Raw genomic sequence first — 20,415 nt, forward strand, 5'->3', positions numbered from 1 at the left:
CTGTGGATACAAATACATACTACAAGGCATGCTTTGCTAAATTCTTTGACTGAGGTAAAATGATATGCACACGACACCAGGTTGGACCGAGGCTATTAGTGTAGATCATCTGGTAGAGTCTTGTAAGGGTTGAGAATTCCTTTAGGATCTAGCATGGCTTTAATGTTGCCCATTAGTGCAACTGCCTCTGAGGGTTTACTGTAATAAATATAGTTTCTCTTCTTCAGACCCAGTCCATGTTCTGCACTGATGCTGCCTTTCCATTCTGATGTCCACTCGTACACATAAGGCTCAATGGCAGCCAGTAGGGCAGGGTCTTTAAAGGGGGACGTGATGTTCAGATGAAGGTTTCCATCACCTAGAAGCAAACAAGCAGAAATACTGAAATCAAAAGGTTACTGAGGCAATCAGTCACCTTACAAACCATAACTCTTACATTCTGCCAAAAATCTTCTTTTTTCTTCTTCAATGGAAGAAAGAAAGGGGGTTGAAACAAAATGAGAATGAGTACATGATGTTTTTAGGACACTGACACATTTAGCTATAGCATTTGAATCAAAACAGATTTCAGATTTGTCATGCATTAAGTAAGAAAAGAGAAATACAAATTAAGGTGGCCATACCAACATGTCCATAACCAACAACATTCTTGGCCATGTCTCCAAGGTGCCCTCTCATGTCTTGAACTAAATCGTAGATCTTCTCCACGGGGAGAGAGATGTCATATTTGTATGTGTAGCCTTCATGTGTCAGAGCCTCCGTGACTCTCTCCCTCAAAGACCACAATGCCTGTGTTTGACATAGATCTTCAACATTAAACATTCCAGCAAAGATTTGGCATTTTCAAATGTACAGATGTATATGAAATGAATAAAGTGAATAGAGTGCCTTAATTTTTGCCGCCTCTGTTGCGACTGTCCCATCAGTCACCAGTGAAGATGTCATGACCTCCTCAAGGAAGTTGTGCAGTTTTTCTTCATCATGGGTTGCATTGGATCCAGCAGTCTCAATGACAATGTAGAAGGGACATTCTACAAAACACAGCATTACACTGTCACTGGCTTACAACTGACAATCTTTAGACAATAACTTAGGAGTTTAATAAAAACAGAACTGAGGATTATCTAATTTTTTTTTTTAAATATCTCTAGCCTTCTTGTCAGTTACAATCGTGAGAAGCATCATGACCCAGGACAAATGTACTCAAAGCCTTATATTGTCATCTACACTCACTGAGCACTTTATTAGGAACACCTGTACACCTACTTATTAATGCAAATAACTTATCAGCCAATCATGTAGCAGCAGTGTAATGCATAAAATCATGCAGATATGGGTCAGGAGCTTCAGTTAATGTTCACATCAACCATCGGAATGGAGAAAATGTGATCTCAGTGATTTAGACCGTGGAATGATTGTTGGTGTCAGGCAGGCTGGTTTAAGTATTTCTGTAACTGCTGATCTCCTGGGATTTTCATGCACAAGTTTACTCAGAATGGTGCCAAAAACAAAGAACATCCAGTGAGCGGCAGTTCTGCGGAAGGAAACACCTTGATGAGAGAGAGAGAGAATGGAGAGAAACAGAGAATGGCCAGACAGGTTCGAGCTGACAGAAAGGCTACAGTAACTCAGATAACCACTCTGTACAATTGTAGTGAGCAGAATAGCATCTCAGAATGCACAGCATCGAACCTTAAGGCAGATGGGCTACAACAGCAGAAGACCACGTTGTGCACTTTACTGGACACAGTGTTCCTAATAAAGTGCTCAGTGAGTGTATGTAGCAATAATGACTGTAGTGATTATTTTGTACCTGTGATAGGGTTGGTGAGTTTCAGGTGGTTTTCCAGAAGTTTCATACAAGAGGCGTCTAAAAACTCAAAAGCAGACAAGATCTCCCCCAGCATCCCTCTGCAACACTGAAATGTTTCCAGCAGGTGCTGGAAGCTAGAGCACCCTGCAGGACAAATGAGGTACTACAATTAATTTTCCATGCAAATGAGACATTGTTGCACCTTTAACTTTCAAAATATGTTTGCCCTTTTAAATATCCCTAATGTGTCACTTTACCTAAAAATGCTACATTGACGGCTTTGGGTTTACGTGGACACAGGATAGAAACAGCAGTAATGACTCCTAATGTTCCTTCTGAGCCAATGAAAAGCTGCTTGAGGTCATAGCCAGTGTTATCCTTGCGAAGGGTTGCCAGACAGTTTAGAACCCTCCCATCTGCCAGAACCTAAACATGCAAAATGTTCAACAATACAACTTAGAGACATTAAAGCTAAGTGTGTAATTTCTGCGCCAACAAACGGAATTGCAAAAAATTGCATTGTTTTCATCCAGCCTTCTGAATGCGCCCCCGTCTGCTGTTCGAACAAACAGTTAGTCCCACCCCCAAATCAGGCTGTTGTTGTTGTTGTGTCGGCCTGAACAGGTTACTACACAGAGACACTCTGTTTACAGTGCGGAGAAAATAAACCAACTAATAGCTTACTTAATAGCGTATTTCAACCCAAAGGGACCTTTGAATCTCTTTCTGTTCCCTTTAATTCTATCAACTAGGCTCACTTGTTACTAGAGACCAAATCTACCAGAAAAGTGTTACTGTATTCTTCCCAAACATTCAATATCTTAAGTGTGCATGTATGGTAAACAGAGTATAAATAAATAACTAGATAGGTCAAGTTTGTTAAGATGTTAGCTGCAAAGCTTTGTCTAAAAGTTTGAACTAGTTTTAAAAGTTTTAAGTTCGATGGTTATACGAACTTTACAAACATCCAACTAGCTAGATAGTTAGACAGACTGTCACATAGACATTCAGATAAATCGTCAAATACTGTAGATACATAAGCCGCTTTTCCACCATCGGGCCAAACAGTTCTCATCGCAAAACCATACCAATCCGGGCCAGCTGGCGTGGTTACGGTTTCTTTTTCCACTGTGGTTCAGTGAAAGGAAAATGTACGGAACAGATCCGTCTGTTGGAGACGGTGTGACAGGTAATCATAGGAGTGAGTGCGGAACGCTATGAAGGATGATCGCATATTCCAGTTTTAAGGACTGCTTTTTTCCCTGGTTTTACCCTGCTAAAAAACAGCAAATGCACAGTTTTATGTCGCAAAAATGAAAGTTAAGAGAAAAGGGTGAGAGGTTTACCATCATTTGCTGAGGACTTGTGTTTGCCACCGGACACAAACATGCAGAAAGGTAAAAGTTCCCAGACTAGCTAAAAAGGATATTAAATAAGTATTATATGAAAGTAGTATATGAGGATTTTGATGATGAATTTTGAGTTTAAATGAGTTAGTAATCTACATGGAAAAGGCATTTAAAAAATAAATGTAGGCTACAATACTAGTTAAACCATCATAATAAAAGCATGAAGATACACTAAACGAGTCACCACGTACTAAAGCCATTCCACCAGCATGGTTGAGAATGGTTGAGTACAGTTAGCAAACTGTGCCGTGAATTTCGGGCTGAGAACGGTTTATAATCGTGCCGAACCGTGCTCAAGAGGAAATGCTACTGTAACCGTTCTGTACCTTAAAGCAGATCAAAGACCTTTTTTGGGTTTGTTTACATTAGAATTTTTGACAGTTGGAGTTTGAATTAATGAGCATTATACCATGGTCTGTTCTAATACTTGATTCTGATCAGCTGGAATGTGTGCAGTTCAAACCGTTGAATGCACAGGTAGTTCCGGTCAGTTTTAATCACCGTTCAGTATTAATGCGCTGTCTGTAACCATAGCAACATAACATTACAGAGTAATATAATAGAATTCAGCTTGTCTTGCACGAAGGGTGAGAGATTGAAATCAGGACCTATTAAATGCGTCTTTCGCTGTCCAGCAAGGCGATTTAACTGTAATGTGTTGTGTGTTATGTTGCTGTGCTGAAGTGCTGCCTATAGTCACTAGAGGCCCCCTCGCGCTCACACATCTCTGACTCAAATGCTGAAGGAGAAGCGTGCCCTGTGTTTGATACCTGTGCCGTGTCCTAGCGCCGTTGCGCTTCTCATCCGGTGTGCGACCGCCTTTAATCCGATTAGTTAGAAAAGATATACAGGTAGCACACTATTACAGAACAGTCTGAAGGTCTGTGCCAAGTTCGGTGGATGTAGCTTGAAAGCTCTCGTCGGAGTTAGTGTTAGAAATTTTGGTCTTGGTTTAGGGATGTCAAGCCAACATAATTATATGAGCTTTTCAGTATCTATATAGTAACAATTTTCATGGAACATTTTCTATCACACATTAAAACTTGGAAAGCCTTTTATGTTGGTGATCATTTTTGTAAATATAGGAACGCTTACCACTTCCAGACCCAGAATGGTCCCTCTAAGCGACCCGTAGCGCAGTAGTCTGAGGCCACCTGCATTAGTGGCCACATTCCCTCCAATTTGGCAGCTTCCCTTTGCACCAAGATCCAGCGGCATGATAAAGTCTTTCTCCTCTAGGTACTGAGACAGGTTCTCCAACACACAGCCTGCCTGACATGTCAGAATACCTGAAAAAAGCCCAACTAATTACAAAACGAGTGTTTAATGATGCCTAATAATTTTAATGATAAAGCAGTAAACTTTTGATCTTTTAAAGTTAAACATCACTGACTTTTAAAGGTACAGTAAGCAATTTTAGCCATTCTGCAATTCCTACAAACTGAGCCGTTGTATTAGCCACACTCCCTCTGTCCAAAACCCCCACTCCAAAGATACCAGATGAGCTTTAAGACTGACACCAAGCAGAAGCAACTGTCAAAAACAACAGCACCAAAATAGCACCCTCAACTGACAACTGTGATGAACAACATGGCATAAAAATGGCATTAACCCTCAATAATTTGCTAATGATTGACAAGCATACAGTGTCCCACGGACACATATTTCTTAGCTGTTTACAGAGTATAGTGCTTTTACAGAGACCAGTGAGATAGCTCACGACACTTATTTCATTCATATCTTTCAGGGAGTAGGACATTTTTTTGCATACCTTTCCAATAAAAAAAAAAATTGCTTACAGCATCTTTAAAGAGATAGTTGACCAAAAAATGAAAATTCCATCATCCTTTACTCACCCACATGACTTTCTTCCATGGAACACAAAAAGGAGATGTTAGTATGTTAGTAACCTCAGTCACCATGAGTAAATAGCTATGTTTCCATCCAAGTTGCGAATTTAATTTGTGCGAAAAACCATAATATCGCAAAAACAATGTGCGAATAAAGCCTTGTTTCCATCCCATGTGTTCAAAAGAACAAAATCGTCACTTCCAGAAAAATTTTAGCCACTGTGTCTCTTTTATTAATAAAGTACTCATGGTTTAGAGCACACAGACAAAACACTATAAAAAACTTTGTCTCATGTCTGGGAGCGACAGCACATCACACAGATCTGGGAGCACTATGTGTGTGCATTCCTCCTTCCTTATGTCTTTGCCTGCTCTTTGGCACAGTTCAAGTCTGTAGGCCTATTTGACTTATTTGCTCTGCAAACTCTATGCAGGCTTTGGATTTTCTAGACACCGTTATTTCAGGATGACCAGAGCAACATTTCAGATGCAATGACAGATCCGCTGTTTAATCCATCTTGTATTTCTAATAAATTCAAAAGAACTATTCGTTTCTATCTTAGTTTATGCACATTATTTCTTATCGAATACAAAATGTATCCACCTCAAGCGAGTATATACGTTTCTTTATGCAAATTTTGGAGATGATATTCGCAATGGTGTTTCCATCCAGCAGTTTTTATGCAATATCCCAAAATGCACATAAATATATGTGGATGGAAACCAAGCTAGTGATGGCAGAATTTTCATTTTTGGGTGAACGTGTCAGTGAAGATGAATTTTAAAAGACCACAAGTTTACTGCTTTATCAGTTTTAAATCCCTTTAATGACAGATGCTGTGTGTAAAGCTATGATACCTTACACATTATATCTAAACTCTATATGAGTCACACACCTGAAATGCTGTCAAAACTGATGACTTGGTTCATAAGAGAAGTGGAGAGGATGATCTCATCAAACACAGGGACACTTCCTCCCACCAGACCAGTGTTTCCTCCCTGAGGACACAACGCTAGATTGCGCTCATTACAGTACCTGCAAAAAGCATCAGATCATTTGATAAACTCTAAAAATCTTTGTAACCAAATATTGTAAAATTCCAATGTGACAGTAGAATACTTACCTAAGAATCTGAGAGACCTCTTCTGTTGTTTTGGATCTCAAAAGAACTTCACTATTACCTGCCACAAAAAAGCATCAAAATCAATTACAATACACTTTGCCAATCATCTACATCTCTAACTTTTAAGAAAAATTAATTTTTTATTCACCTTGCACTGACTTTAGCCAGTCTATGTTGTTTGACTTCAGCAAGTCTGGATCAGTGATGGCTCTTCCAGGCAGCAGTTCTCTAAAGAAAGAAATGTCTTCCTGGGTGACCCTGGAGAAGGGTAACCTTGGTGGTGCATCACCTGGGTTATCTGGGCTGGCTCCCACCCCTCTCCTGTGCACACAGCGATGCTGAATCAGCTGGCTCGACCACACCAACAAAGCTCTTCCTGATTTCTCTCTGCCCACTGCACTGAGGACAGTGCTGTACTGTGTGCATAGTATCCATCTGAATGTTGACTTAAGAGAAAGTCTTGAGAATCTTAATAAGATGGCCATACCTGTAGAAGTGGAGAGGACAAATCACATCTTATTTAACCAGTTTATTTGACATATTTGCCAAGTTCAGCTCAAGGGTTTCAACTCAGTTTCCCATTACAATACCCGGGCCAGAGCTTATTACATGCATAGTAAATTTCTCTTTCTGTAGGGGGAAGTTAACCAGTAAAAAAGGTGAGACATACAATACAATCTCTAACTGTAATCATAGTGCACATTAACCATGCCATGATCATAATTTATATATTAACCCTAGAATGCATACAGGGGCAAGAAAAAGAATGTGAACCCTTTGGAATTAGCTGGTTTTCTGCATTAATTGGTCATAAAATGTGATCTCATCTTCATCAAAGTCACAAGTATAGAGAAACACAATGTGCTTAAGCTAACAACACACAAACAATTAGAATATTTTATGTCTTAATTGAACATATTCCATTAAACATTCACAGTGCTGTGGAAAGAGTAATGAACCCTTTGATTTAATAACTGGTCGATCCTCCTTTGGCTGCAGTAACCTCAACCAAGCGTTTCAAATAGCTGCGGATTACACCTGCAAAATGATCAGAAGGAATTTTGGACCATTCTTCCTTACAGAACTGCTTCAGCTCAGCCATATTCTTAGGATGTCTGGTGTGAACGGCTTGCTTGAGGTCATTCCACAGCATCTCTATTGGGTTAATATCTGGGCTCTGACTGGGCCACTTTTTTTTGAAGCCATTCTCCATGTTTAGGGTCATTGTTCTGCTGCATCACCCAACTTCTTGTTCATACGGGTGTCCTGCCAGAAATGTTAACCAGTTCCAATGTTTCCTTCAAGTCTTAGGCTGTCACTCAAGGGTTCTTTTTTTACCTCATTGAGCATTCTGAGGTATGCCCTTTGAGTCATCTTGGCTGGACAGCCACTTCTAGGGAGAGTAGCCACAGTACTAAATCGTCTGCATTTATAGACAGTTTGTCTAACAGTGGAAAGATGAATACCTAAGCTCTTCGAGATAATTCTGTAACGCTTTCCAGCTTTATGCAAAGCAACAATTCTTGATCGTTGGTCTTCTGAGATCTCTTTTTTGCAATGCATGGTCCACTTTACCAGATACTTCTTGTGAAAAGCAAGCTCAAAATATTTGAGTGCTTTTTATAAGTCAAAGAAGCTCTTACCCACACCTCCCATCTCTTTTATTAATTGGATGCCAGGTTTGCTACCTCCTGACTCTAATTAGCTTTTGTCGCTGTCATCAGCCAAGGGGTTCACATTCTTTTTCCAACCTACACTTTGAATGTTTGAATGATGTATTCAATATGTATAAGAACAATACAATAATTTGTGTTATTAGTTCAAACATATTGTGTTTGTTCATTATTGTAACTCAGATGAAGATAAAACCAGATTTTAAGAAAACATTTGACATAAATGCAGGTAATTCCAAAGGGTTCACATACTTTTTTTTTGCCACTGCATATGTGTTTCCTATGGTATTCAATGCATTTAACACTGGTGTTGTTTTTGAAAAACATTGATTATTTTCAGTTGCCATTTGTTATGTAATTAAATTGATATTAAATACCATGTTCTTGTTTATATTTATCCTACACTTTTATCCAAAGTGCTTGGCATTACATACATTACAAGAACAGTCCACATGTAGCAGCCTGCAGTTAGATGCCTTGTTCACAGCAAGGGCACAATGGTCATAGCTCCTTGATCACCTCTCAGTGTATTTGAACCTGCAACTTTTCTTTTTTCAGTACACCTCACCACTCAAAACAACAAATATACTGTAGCTACATAGATTAATTAAGAAACATAGTGTCATACAGCAATATAGAGTACATAAGGTTGTCATTTAACAAGTTTATAAAGAATTTTTGTAGACTGTTTTTTATTTAGTTTAGTACACTGTATTTTTATGTATGTGTTTGTGTGGGTAGAGTTGAGACATTTCATATTTCATCACCAAAATATGGAATTTTCCCATATTTCTGTAATGCAGGCTTCTTTACACTGTCACCCTTAAGTTCTACTTCATTTCCAATGTGCCTGAAACTCTTCAGAATCGAATAAAAGACCTTTCAACTATTTGAAAATGTAATAAGTAGTAATACGTAAAGAGTAGTTTTATAAAGAATAAGCACATGACCCACATATGCATTTAAGGGGGATGATGTTACATACGCGTTCTAAGGTTAATACTGTTGATGCATTGTTAAAAAAAAAAAAAAAGAAAAATTAAAACGAGAATTTCTATTCAAAATCCGGTTACAGTACATAACAGGTAGAAAACCTACTGTGTCAGAGGTGACAGGAGTCGCAGCTGATCTTACATTATATTATTCACGCAGGAAATCATCTAATATTTACAGAAGTCTGTTCAAATGTGCAATGTTTTGGTTAACTTCCTCGTGACCTTTACGTTATCTGCTGAAGGATTATTAGGTGAAACAGCGCCGTCTATCAGTGAGGAGTCATTTGTAGCTTTTAAATCACAACTATGTTGCAATAATTTCATGAAAGCCTTAACAAATGTTATTTTTTGAAAATATCAAACATCAAATACAATTTTGCTCATTTGATTTTTATTTTTAGTCCATAAGTTGTTCTATACAATTTAGTTTTTCTCTTACAAGCAGTAACAAGATTACAAATGGTAGTATGTTTACTCTGGGTTACCACATAATTTGTACAGAGATTTTTTTTTTGTTGGATATTGCACCTTTTTTGGCGTCACTAATATTTATTTCCCATTTTTACTTCCAAACATCGGCAGCAGCACAACACATCACATCTTATTTGAATGAACAAAAACATAAGTGATTCTCATTTCATACACTAGCATTTTTCTTAACTCCTTCTTGAGAGTTCATATCTTTTTAGAACATGACTTGTGCTCTGAAATGGGTCTGTTTGGTGGTGTTGTTGTTCATGCCCATCTTCAGCATCCACTTGGATTTCATTCTGCGCACGTACTGCATGTCTTTCTGCTGCTGGCTCACAAAGCCCTTACCTGAGAAAGAGAAGACAAGTTTTAAGCAGTTATTGGTGCAGAAAATAAGCTAAACCACCATAACAAGACTAGGACTGAAAACAGTGTAATGTAGTTTTAAGAGAAACAAGATCCTCCATCTCCACAGAACAAAAGTCGAATTGAAGGTATGGTTCACCCAAAACTGAAAATTCGGTCATAATTTACTCACTAAACCCGTTCCAAACCTGCATGACTTTCTTTCTTATGTGGAACACAAAAGGAGATGTTTTAATGAATATCACAGCCCATCTTTTCAATACAATAGCAGTGGATAGCACCTCACTTTAAAGCACCTCAATTTTAGCTTTCACAGATGTGCTCGTCCATAGACATTCAGTCTTAATTTCAGTTCATGCACCACCCCCAATGTTTCATCAGATATATCGGCCTCTGAGTGGACTAGAATTTCAATCTGTGCCATTAGAAATCATCCCCTTTGAGACGATATATAACATTTTATCATCAATAATCGATAACATATTTTTGATGATTTGTTTAGCATGCTTTTCCTGCTGGATTGCATATTTTGTTCTGGACATCTGAGATATAACATTGGATTATTCACACAAGCAAGCTCACAGACACTGCCTCAGGCAAGAGCAGATAAGAGCTAACGGCAGCAGTGATCGGTGCATAATGTATTTGATGTCTAACAAAAATCACAGTTCACTTTGTGATTCTTTTGAAAATCTTTCGAACTGTGGCATTAGGGCAACAAAATAAACTGCTGGTGAGTACACAGAGTTGAAGAGGTTAAAAAAAGGACCCAGACTTAAGTAGTCAAAAGTAGTCAGTGTGGATTGCACATCATATTCCAAGTCTTCCGTAGGCATGCAAGAGGTTTTGGAGAGAAACAACTCAAAAATTAAGTAATTTTTCAGCAAAAATCTTGATAACTGTGGTACATTCACTAGTGCATGAGAGAAGCTTCTTTAAAGCAGGGCTCTTGTTCACGCAAGAACTTTAGTTGTTTTTAGTGCCAATATCTCCTTTGTGTTCGGTATAAGAAAGAAACTAATACAGGTTTGGAATGACATGAGGATGATAAATGATGACAGAATTTTCATTAATAGGTGAACTATTCCTTTAATTTCTGCACAACATCATCAATGACAATCAAACTCACCAAAGTCTCCTCCCCAGCCAAGTGCTCTGTACTGTTTAAGGACTCGACCCACAGCCTTTTGGTTATGAGCTGGAACCAGCACCCTCTGAATACCAAACCTCTGCTTATAGTACCTCATCAGAGAGCGATGGCCGATCTTAGCACCTATAACACAACAGTTTTTGTATTGAGTCTACATGTATCTTCAACAGGAGACTGATGAGTGTGTGAAATAAACACTCTGAAGTGGAAAGGAATTTCATTTTCAGAGGGTCAAATCACTTAGACTGAGTGATTCTTCAGACAAAACCAGAGATTTCTAAGCATGCTCAATAGACAAGCAACACACTGGAGTTAAAACTGATTCAATATACGCACTTTTCATCTAAACAGCAAATGTCATAATTTAACATCATAACTCTTATGCAGAAATGTTAAATGAAAGCAGCTGTTGATATGTACCTGAGGGTAAAGTGAGCTCCAGCATCTCGTCATCAAACTCTACAGCCTTTTCATCAAGTAGATCACCATCCTTCATCTCCACATCATCTCCATCCTTAGCATCAGGATAACTACTCCTGAACATTTAGAGAGACAATGTTTATTGCTCACATTCATATAAATTATAAATAGTTTTTGTTATTCCAGCAAGGTATGGGAGGTTTAGACAAAACATCTAATTCACATTAGAGAAAACAAATCTACTTATCATATAAAAGCCAGGGCTGAGTTTAAAAAATCCCCATAAGCTAAGAAACTCCTTAGTGTATAGTTGTAAGGCTATTTTATTTTAAGGCCATTATTTTTATCCAATCGGTTTTGGGTGAGAAACGACCAAAATGTAACTTTTCTCACTGTACATCTTGCCATTGCAGTCTCTAAGCACAATCATGATTTCAAGCTCGATTACACTGCCTAGCGCTTGACGCATGTGCAGAGCACTAGATGGCGCTAGAAAGTAAACAAGCTTGAAATCATGATCACCAAGTAGATGTCAAGATTTATAGTGAAAAATGAGTCATATTTTGGTCTGTTCTCACCCAAAACCGATTGGATTGCTTCAGAAGATATGGATTAAACCACTGGAGTCGTAAGGATTACTTTTATGCTGACTTTGTGCTTTTTGGAGCTTCAAAGTCACCATTCACTTGCATTGTATGGACCTACAGAGCTGAGATATTCTTTCAAAAAATTGTTTTGGTGTTTTGCAGAAAAAAAAGTCATACACATCTAGGATGACATGAGGGTGAGTAAATGAGAACATTTCCATTTTAGGGTAAACTATTCCTTACTTAAAGGGTTTCTTGCAACCGGCTGCATATCTTAAACAACCTTTACGGGCTGACCAAGGAGACAACCAATGGCATCTGAAAGATTTTAATACATTATCTTCACACACAAATGTCTCAGCACCTGAAGTCGAAGAAGTCTGCAAACTCAAGTGCAGCATCTCCATCTGTGAAAAGCTTACAGTGACTCTTGTCAGTCATGTGTGCCTGAACTGCTTCCGTAGAGTAGAATGATTTGCCTTTCTCATTACACCATAAGCACACTTTGCCTACACCAACCTTCTCTCCTACAGAGAAATAAAGATAAAAACACAAAACTTAATCACTCAGATCCGTATAAAAAAAAAAAATAAATAAAAAAAACACATTCACAATTCTCTCACTGTTTAAATCTACTACACAGGTTTACCCAGATATGAAATAAGTCCTCTTATGTCGACCAGATACTCAATATCTGGGAGGAAGAAGCTGTGTGTTTTGGTCATGTGTGCTACATTTCGGGTCAGTGAGCGTGAGTGATGCCCACAGAACAGGCAGTCTGTAACTGGGATTGAACCAGGGGCCTGAGCCCCGGATGCAGAGTCCTCCTCCATCTCTTCTTCTTCATCTTCTTCATCACCATCCATATCCTCATCATCAACATCCTCCCATTCTTTAAACAGAGAAAACGATTCTTAATAGAAAACTCCAAAGCAAATCAAACATGGCATTGATGCAACTACACAACTACTAATCAACTTTGGACACACTGAATTTATACAATTTTGATCTAAAAGCTTATGCTTGAAATGAGTTTTGTACACAAATGTAAACTGTGCTTACTTATGAATTTCTTTATAACAAAAATGTGTATTTATATTTTTTGAAAAGGATGAGTTGGTAGGAAAAGCAACCAACAAGTACCCAACATACTTGGGAACTCCTTATAAACTGCTTACAAAGCATCCAAGGTGGCACCTCATGAAGTTTGATCCGAATGCCCAAAGTGTGCTAGAGTTGATGTCTCTAAATATAGTTTTTTTTATTATTAGCCCCACTCAAAAGCATCACTGCCCTGCATTCTTACCCTCCTCCTCTTCCTCTTCCTTGCCCTCCTCTGCTGCAAGCTTCTTGGCCTGCTGCTCGAACCACTGCAGCCGAGGCGGTTTGTCCAGCCGCTGTCTGACCCGCCTCTCTGTGGGTGTGGCTTTAGAGGTGGTGTGTCTCTGCTGCTCTTTGAGTGCCTTCTGAAGAGCTTCATTCTGTGCATCCTTATCAAGCTCCGCCCCTTTCTCCAGATTCTTCTCATTCATTCGCTGGACAGTCTCCTGGGCAGTGGCCAGGGCTTTCCTCTCTGCCTGCAGGTGTTTATTGGACTGGATGTGATTGGTGTAGGCATTATCACTGGAGAACTTTTTGTTGCAGGTGGCACAGTGAGCAGAGCCTTGCCCGCTGGCCTGGCTCTGCTGTTCTGCTGCTGCCCTCTGTGCCAGCACCCGTTCCTGGAAGTTTTCCGAAGTAACTGGAGGCATGTCTGCCACCTTCCTTTTCAGATTGTAGCGATGCCAGTCTGTTTTATAATGAGCCCGCTGAACATCCCCATCAGAGAACTGCACACGGCAGCTGATGCAGGTGTATGACATGACTGCAAAAAAAATGTAATAATCTTTTATCAATTCATTTGTGCTTTATATTTTATACCATATATATATATATATATATATATATATATATATATATATATATATATATATATATATATATTGCATGTATGTTTAGGTAAAAATACCTAAACTTTACCAAAATTCCTAAATTTACAATGGTAACTAAGTTTTCTGAGTGAAAATACCATAAATATTACAATTATTGTTACAGTGATGTGAAAAACGATTTGCCCCCTTCCTGATTTCTTTTGTTTTAGTGTATTTTTCATACTTATTTCTTTTTATATATTCAAACATGATATAACAAAGGTAACCTGAGTAAACACAAAATATAGTTTTCAAAAATATACAAATTTTTATTGAAGCAAAAATGTTATCCAACACCTATACCACCCATGTGAAAAATTAAATGCCCCATTAAACCTAATAGCTGGTTGTGCCACGTTTAGCAGACACACTGGAGGGTTTTCGAGCAAGAACTGCCCATTTAAGGTCCTGCCACAGCATCTCAATCAGGTTTAAGTCAGGACTTTTACTAGGCCACTCCAAAACTTTAATTTTGCTTCTTTTAAGCCATTCAGATGTAGACTTACTCCTATGCTTTGGATTATTATCTTGCTGCATAATCCAGTTGCGTTTGAGCTTCAACTTACGGACTGATGACCGGATGTTCTCCTTTAGGATTTTCTCATAGAGAGCAGAATTCATGTTTCCCTCAATTACTGCAAGTCGCCCAGGCCTAGAAGCAGCAAAGCATCCCAACTCCATCACACATCCACCACCATGGACTGTAGGTATGATGATCTTTTTGTGAAATTCTGTGTTTGATTTACGCCAGATGTAATGGGACCCCTGTCTTCCAAACAGTTCCACTTTCGACTCATCAGTCCACAAACATTCTCCCAAAAAGTTTGAGGATCATCAAGGTGTGTTTTGGCAAAATTCTGATGTCCGTTAATGTTCTTCTGGATTAGCAGTGGTTTTCGCCTCGCCATTCTTCCATGGATGCCATTTTTGGCCAGTGTCTTTTTGATAGTGGAATCATGAACTGTGACATTTATTGATGCGAGAGAGTCCTGTAGTTCCTTGGATGTTGTCCCTGGCTTTTTTGTGAATTCTTGGATGAGTCGTCGCTGTGCTCTTGGAGGAATTTTGGAAGGCCACTTCTGGGAAGTTTCACTATTGAGCCAAGTTTTCTCCATTTGGAGATAATGACTCTCACTTTGGTTCCAAGAGCCCTTTGAAATATCTTTGTAACCCTTCCCAGACTGATGTATTTCAATCACCTTTTTCCTCATCATTTCTGGAATTTCTTTTGACCATGGCATAGTGTGCTGCTGGATGAGACCTTTTAGCCAACTTCATGCTGCTGGAAAAAGTTATATTTAGGTGATGATTTGATTGAACATGGCTGGCAGTAATCAGGTCTGGGTGTGTCTAGTCCAGCTGAACCCCATTATGAATGCAGTTTCATATATTTGGGGATTTAGTAACTAAGGGGGTTAATACTTTTTCACACAGGCCCAGTTGGTATTGGACAATGTTTTTGCTTCAATAAATAACATTATCATTTAAAAAATGTATTTTGTGTTTGCTCAGATTGCCTTTGTTTGATATATTTTTAAAAACATTTAGTATATCCACAAAAACAGAAGAAATCAGGATGGGGCAAATACTTTTTCACAGCACTGTACAAATTATCTGCAAATACATTTATGTATATTGCCGTATTGTACTATACATTTTACTATACCTCTATACTTTACCTTTTCTATTCTAAAAATTGCACAAAATAAAAAAAAAAACAAATTTGTTTAGAATTTCACAGGGGACATCAGGGCTTGTTGTCATACTTTTTACTCCAGTGACTATTTCTCAGGGTATGTGGTAAGGTATTCAACACAATCGAGCAAAATAAAAAATAAAATCATGATTTTTTTTAAATAATAAAAAAAAAATAATAATAATAATAATAATAATTTTGGTAATCTTATTTTGAATTGATAAAATGCATAATTATTTATTACATACATTAAATATGACTGCATACTATTTATGACATAAAAAAAAAAAAACTTCACCTACCTGACATTACCTGTCCTGAACAAGGTTACCTGAATGGATGACAGTGTGGTTTTATTGTGCTCACTTTATAACCAATTGATATTATAAAATATCTTAATAATGACTTGATAATTGCTCAATTGCTTTCTAGCCCAGCAGCAAAATACACTTCACTGGCCCCTGCCTGCATCTCTCCACTGATTTTTGGATGGACTACAAAGACTCTTAATCTAAAGCCTTGGCATTTAAAATGTATAATTACCAACAATTATGCCTTACTGTCATACTGAAAAATTATATAACTTAATCTATTCAATGACTACATGATTTGTATTACACATATCATAGATAAAAGAAATTGACCCTTTTCAGACTGTAATGATGCGTTTCTGCCTTTTTTAGCGGCATAAATCGATCTTTATATATATATATATATATATATATATATATATATATTTGCAATTTTTCAATTATTATTAATTAATTATAATTTGTATTACCCTGGAATTCATTTAAAAAAAAAAACACATGCAATGACGTTTCTAATACAGCTGATAAGAGAGTGATAGTAAATTTGGCATCTTCTCTTTTCTGACTGTCTTTATCCATCGCTCACAATTTTTTTCTTCATTTGCAAAGTAGTGGAAACTTAATAGTGGCATTTTTCTTTTGATGTTGGAGCAAATGGGTAAGCAAAATTTATATTGGGCGTGGTCTCTCTTTTTAAGGTAAACACTACTTTATTAATATTGCCAAAGCAGGGATTATGACAGCATTATTACAGCACGAAAGCTGTAACACATACATGAGTGAGTATCACCTAAACTTGTCTGTATCAAAGTTAACACAAAATAATTACAGATGTAGCAGCAGAACAAAGATAAAACTAATAAAAAAATAAAAAAATACACATCTACGCTACTGTAAATGTCACAAAGATATTTTGAGAATAAATCACTAATGTAAGTTGCTAACTCAAGCAGGTATAATAAAGACTGTTACTAGCCTATTAGAGGCTGCAATTGTTTAGTCTCACTAACATTTCTAAGATTGCGCTTTTGATGTCTGTCCAGTAAGTGTAAGTCTGGTAATTTCTACATTTCTGTTTATAAATGGTTAATCATAGTTATATTGGCACAGACATGGGTGGTTTCAAAAGAGTTTTCTGGACTAAACATACTTTAGCTGAAAACTGCTTTTTTGTTTAAAAAACAACTTCAACATGGGAATGCATGTTTGATTACAGAAGAAAAAAAAAACATGGCTGTGCAAGCCGCATTTAAAGGAGCACATGATCTTCTACTGAGCAGATGAGACCGGTGGCTCTTCAGTGAACAAAGTCTTCAAACTTTAGCCAGACTCCACAGTATTAGTCACATTGTTTTTCTCCAGAGATGAGGAATCCTCTCTTGATTTCTCCCTCTCCATCTCGGTGTCATTCTCCTCAGGGTTGGAGTCTCCATCCATAACCTTGCTATCACTCTGCTCTTTGGTTTGTTCGTTTTTTTTCAGAACTCCTTTCTTGGCCTCTTCGAACTGTCTCTGTTCAGCCAGACTTTTATTTAGCACTTGACTGAGCACTGACTCCCCCTCTCCCATCAGAAACATGCTCTTAAACTTATTATATAGCATTGAGGCTTTGTCCATTACATCCTGGCTGGCCTTGAACTTGCGGATCTTCTTAAGCGTGGCTATGAGTTCACAGTGCCTCTGAAGATGTTGAGTCGTGACCTGCAGTGAGCTCAGCTCATCGAGCACACCTAGACACTTTTTCACATCAGGGTTATCAATCTTCAAAGATGTTTTAATCTCCCCATGTAACTTCAGGAGTCTTGATTCGGTTGAAACTTCCTTTCTCTTGTTACTTTTCCTGTTATCTCTCTTTTCACCTTTTCCTAACTCTTTCTGTTGGTCTGGTTTGCTAGCATGCTCCTCTTGGTCTGTGTCTACAGAGTGCTCCAGTGGGATCTGCTTCCTCCCAAATCCACTCTGTTTCCTTTCGTCTTCTGTGTCTGAAGAGCTCTCCCCTCTGCTTTGCCTCTTTCTCTTTCTTTCTGCTTCCTTTTTTCCATCTTTGCTCTCATCCTTCCTCTTTTTCCTGTCTGTCTTCTTGCTCTCTTCTTCCCCTGATGCTTTGGTTTTGTCCTCAATATCAGCTATGCCCCCCAATGGCTCCTTTGAAGCAGGTTGCTGCAGCAGTAGCAGTTTCTCAATTTTAGGTTTCCTTCCTCTGCGCTTTAGTAACGGAGGTCCACCTGGATGGCCCGAAGTGGGGCTTGTGTTTTCAGTATCCGAGTCTTGCTCAGCTTCAACCTTCTTCTTCCTTCCTCTTTTAGCTTTGGCAGAGACATCTGTGCCATCTTTCTGTAATGGGTCCTGTGGACCAAGAACAACAGATTCCTCTGTCAAATGAACCTGATCAGAAACATCAATGTCACCACCACCATCCTCCTCCTCCTCATCAATGCCAGCCACTTCTGCTGACTTTCTCCTCTTCTCCTTGGTGTTCTCATCATCCCCCTTTTGATTGCTGCTTGAATCCTTATCCGAACCTGCTTTAACATCCATTACCTTATGTCCATCAAGCTCCACTTTAGGGTTATTCTCAATCTCCCACAAGCCTTCATTGAAGCCTTTCCTTTTGTTAGGTTTGCCATACTTATCTTTGTTAGGCAAGTAGGGGAAGATGTCTTTTGGACCCAAGAATGCCGTTTCATGAGTGCCAAAGAAGAAGATGGGAAACTTAACATTAGACGGCTTGACAGCTCCATCTGGAATCTCATCAATCCTTGCGGGCCAGTGGGGATAACCCTTCATCTTAGCAAAGATTAGATCTCCAGGTTTGAAATCCAGAGCCATGTCAAGACAGTTGGATCACCCTTTCGTGAACACGGTTCTTCCCACTACGCTGAAAAAAACGATTTGTTGGCTCAGCAACCATAACGTAAGAAAATAAATAGGTTTTTACTCAGAAACGTACATATCTATAACATTTTAAGCTTTACTTGATTTGCATTAATGTGTGCAACACAAACATCAATTGTAAGGTGAACTTAGAGTGATCCATAAAGTAAATTAATAATTGTGAGTTCCTTGAATTTCTTTGGCTTAAAAATCCATTAAATTAAGATTTTAAGCAGGCTTACTACAAACTCAAATGATCAAGTACAGAACTGAGGTTGTGGGGAATACCAATATGCCCCTGAATAATTTAATTTAGCTTAATAGACAGTCTGATTCAGCTGAGCAACCAAAAAGAACATTTGTTTCAGCCGAGATGGGATATTTTCTAACCAATTATACTTTCCTTTTCAGAAAGGGGCAGGACATTTCTAGCATATAGTGAAATGCTGATGTGCCAGCAGCGCTAGAGTGCACTGTAAATTTACTTTGCTGCTAAACGTGAACAATATTTATGCAAATTCAACATATGCTATTAAACTTTGTGAAAGTAATGACTGCACTCGTGCTAGTTTTTGATACTCTTTGCAGATGCTGGCGAATTTATCCGAGTTGTCCAGTAATTATATCAAATGTCTTTTATTTTTATCTTATTTTTTTGCTTTTTACTTCTGTCAGTAGAGCCTTTTTTATTGTGAGATCAAATCATTTTAATTTATATTTCTATATGTATTAGTTTATTCATTTGAATTAATATTTTACTATTAATAAAATGAATTACTAATCATAGTAGTAGTACTACAATTAATTACTAGTAATAAAAAATAACATTTAATCAAGCCTATTAATTTAAATAAACGTATGCTCATAAAGGACTATTTACATATTTTACATGCATACATATACATATGTAAAAAAATAAAAAAAATAAAAAAAAATAACGAAAGGCAAAAATTACAGTATGCCCATCACCTCTTCAGTCACCACTACACAAATGTCTGAAAAGTTTTATAGTAGTAACAATGACTGTATTTCTTATGGTATTTTGTCAGAAACTATCGATCGTTACCATGGTAAATTTTTGAAGGGTATGAGTCATGCAGATTAAATGAGTCAGGTCTATTTAAGGAAACCATCTTGTATGATATGAGAGCTAAAAGCATGCCGTTTTGAGATAAATTCATTATAAAATCACAACTAAGTCCAGTGCTATCAGATCTGATCATCAGATCCTTTAATTTACAGAATCATAACAACAGTGTTATATAACCATAAAATGTGAGCTTTAAATACGATCCAATAAAATATACACTATGCGGTAGATCTTTATATAGCAAATTCACCATTATTCCTTTTTGTAGATGTGGCAGTGTGATAATACCTGTTTTTAACGATCCTCTTTAGTAAAAGTTTACAGTGTGCGTGCTCTCATCCACTGACAACACGAGGACGGTAAATAACCTCTGAACCTCAAAACAAGAGATCACACACACACACACACACACACAGCGCCTTCTTGCGGTCTGGAGGACCAACAACGATATTTACAGTAGATGCCTCTCCTCATTCTGAATCTGACAACTACTGAGTTATTGTGTTAATTGTTTCGAAAAACCGGTGACTTTCAGGTAGTGTTGGGGAGGTTGAGACATATTTGAATATGTTTCTCCCTAATTAGAGAAACATTAGGCCTACAATTATCAGTAGTG

The 20,415-nt window shown here is 37.9% G+C and overlaps 2 protein-coding genes across 6 annotated transcripts; both read right to left on the reverse strand.

Annotated features, from left to right (window-relative positions):
- Positions 1-89: 89 nt before the first annotated feature.
- LOC127441919 (D-2-hydroxyglutarate dehydrogenase, mitochondrial) lies at positions 90-9,112 on the reverse strand. 2 transcript variants are annotated; one of them, XM_051699485.1, is made up of 10 exons: positions 8,968-9,112; positions 6,345-6,683; positions 6,197-6,254; positions 5,969-6,108; positions 4,318-4,511; positions 2,071-2,239; positions 1,814-1,957; positions 889-1,031; positions 624-789; positions 90-358 (listed from the first exon to the last, which is right to left on the reverse strand). In XM_051699485.1, the coding sequence occupies exons 2-10, from the start codon at positions 6,679-6,681 to the stop codon at positions 96-98; spliced, it is 1,614 nt and encodes a 537-aa protein (XP_051555445.1). In that variant the 5' UTR covers positions 6,682-6,683; positions 8,968-9,112; the 3' UTR covers positions 90-95. The 2 variants fall into 2 exon arrangements, with proteins under 2 accessions (XP_051555445.1, XP_051555446.1); XM_051699486.1 differs by lacking the exon at positions 8,968-9,112 and adding an exon at positions 8,304-8,513.
- Positions 9,113-9,238: 126 nt separating this feature from the next.
- Positions 9,239-20,202, reverse strand: LOC127441921 (cytoplasmic 60S subunit biogenesis factor ZNF622-like). 4 transcript variants are annotated; one of them, XM_051699493.1, is made up of 8 exons: positions 20,088-20,163; positions 15,827-15,855; positions 13,165-13,722; positions 12,508-12,750; positions 12,223-12,385; positions 11,272-11,387; positions 10,831-10,974; positions 9,239-9,683 (listed from the first exon to the last, which is right to left on the reverse strand). In XM_051699493.1, the coding sequence occupies exons 2-8, from the start codon at positions 15,831-15,833 to the stop codon at positions 9,550-9,552; spliced, it is 1,365 nt and encodes a 454-aa protein (XP_051555453.1). In that variant the 5' UTR covers positions 15,834-15,855; positions 20,088-20,163; the 3' UTR covers positions 9,239-9,549. The 4 variants fall into 4 exon arrangements, with proteins under 4 accessions (XP_051555453.1, XP_051555454.1, XP_051555450.1 ...); XM_051699494.1 differs by lacking the exon at positions 15,827-15,855 and having other exon boundaries at positions 20,088-20,202; XM_051699490.1 differs by lacking the exons at positions 9,239-9,683; positions 10,831-10,974; positions 11,272-11,387; ... (2 more) ...; positions 13,165-13,722; positions 15,827-15,855 and adding an exon at positions 15,864-18,708 and having other exon boundaries at positions 20,088-20,191.
- Between the last annotated feature and the right edge of the window lie 213 nt (positions 20,203-20,415).

The sequence above is a fragment of the Myxocyprinus asiaticus genome, chromosome 6 (assembly GCF_019703515.2).
Source record: "Myxocyprinus asiaticus isolate MX2 ecotype Aquarium Trade chromosome 6, UBuf_Myxa_2, whole genome shotgun sequence".
NCBI lineage: Eukaryota > Metazoa > Chordata > Actinopteri > Cypriniformes > Catostomidae > Myxocyprinus > Myxocyprinus asiaticus.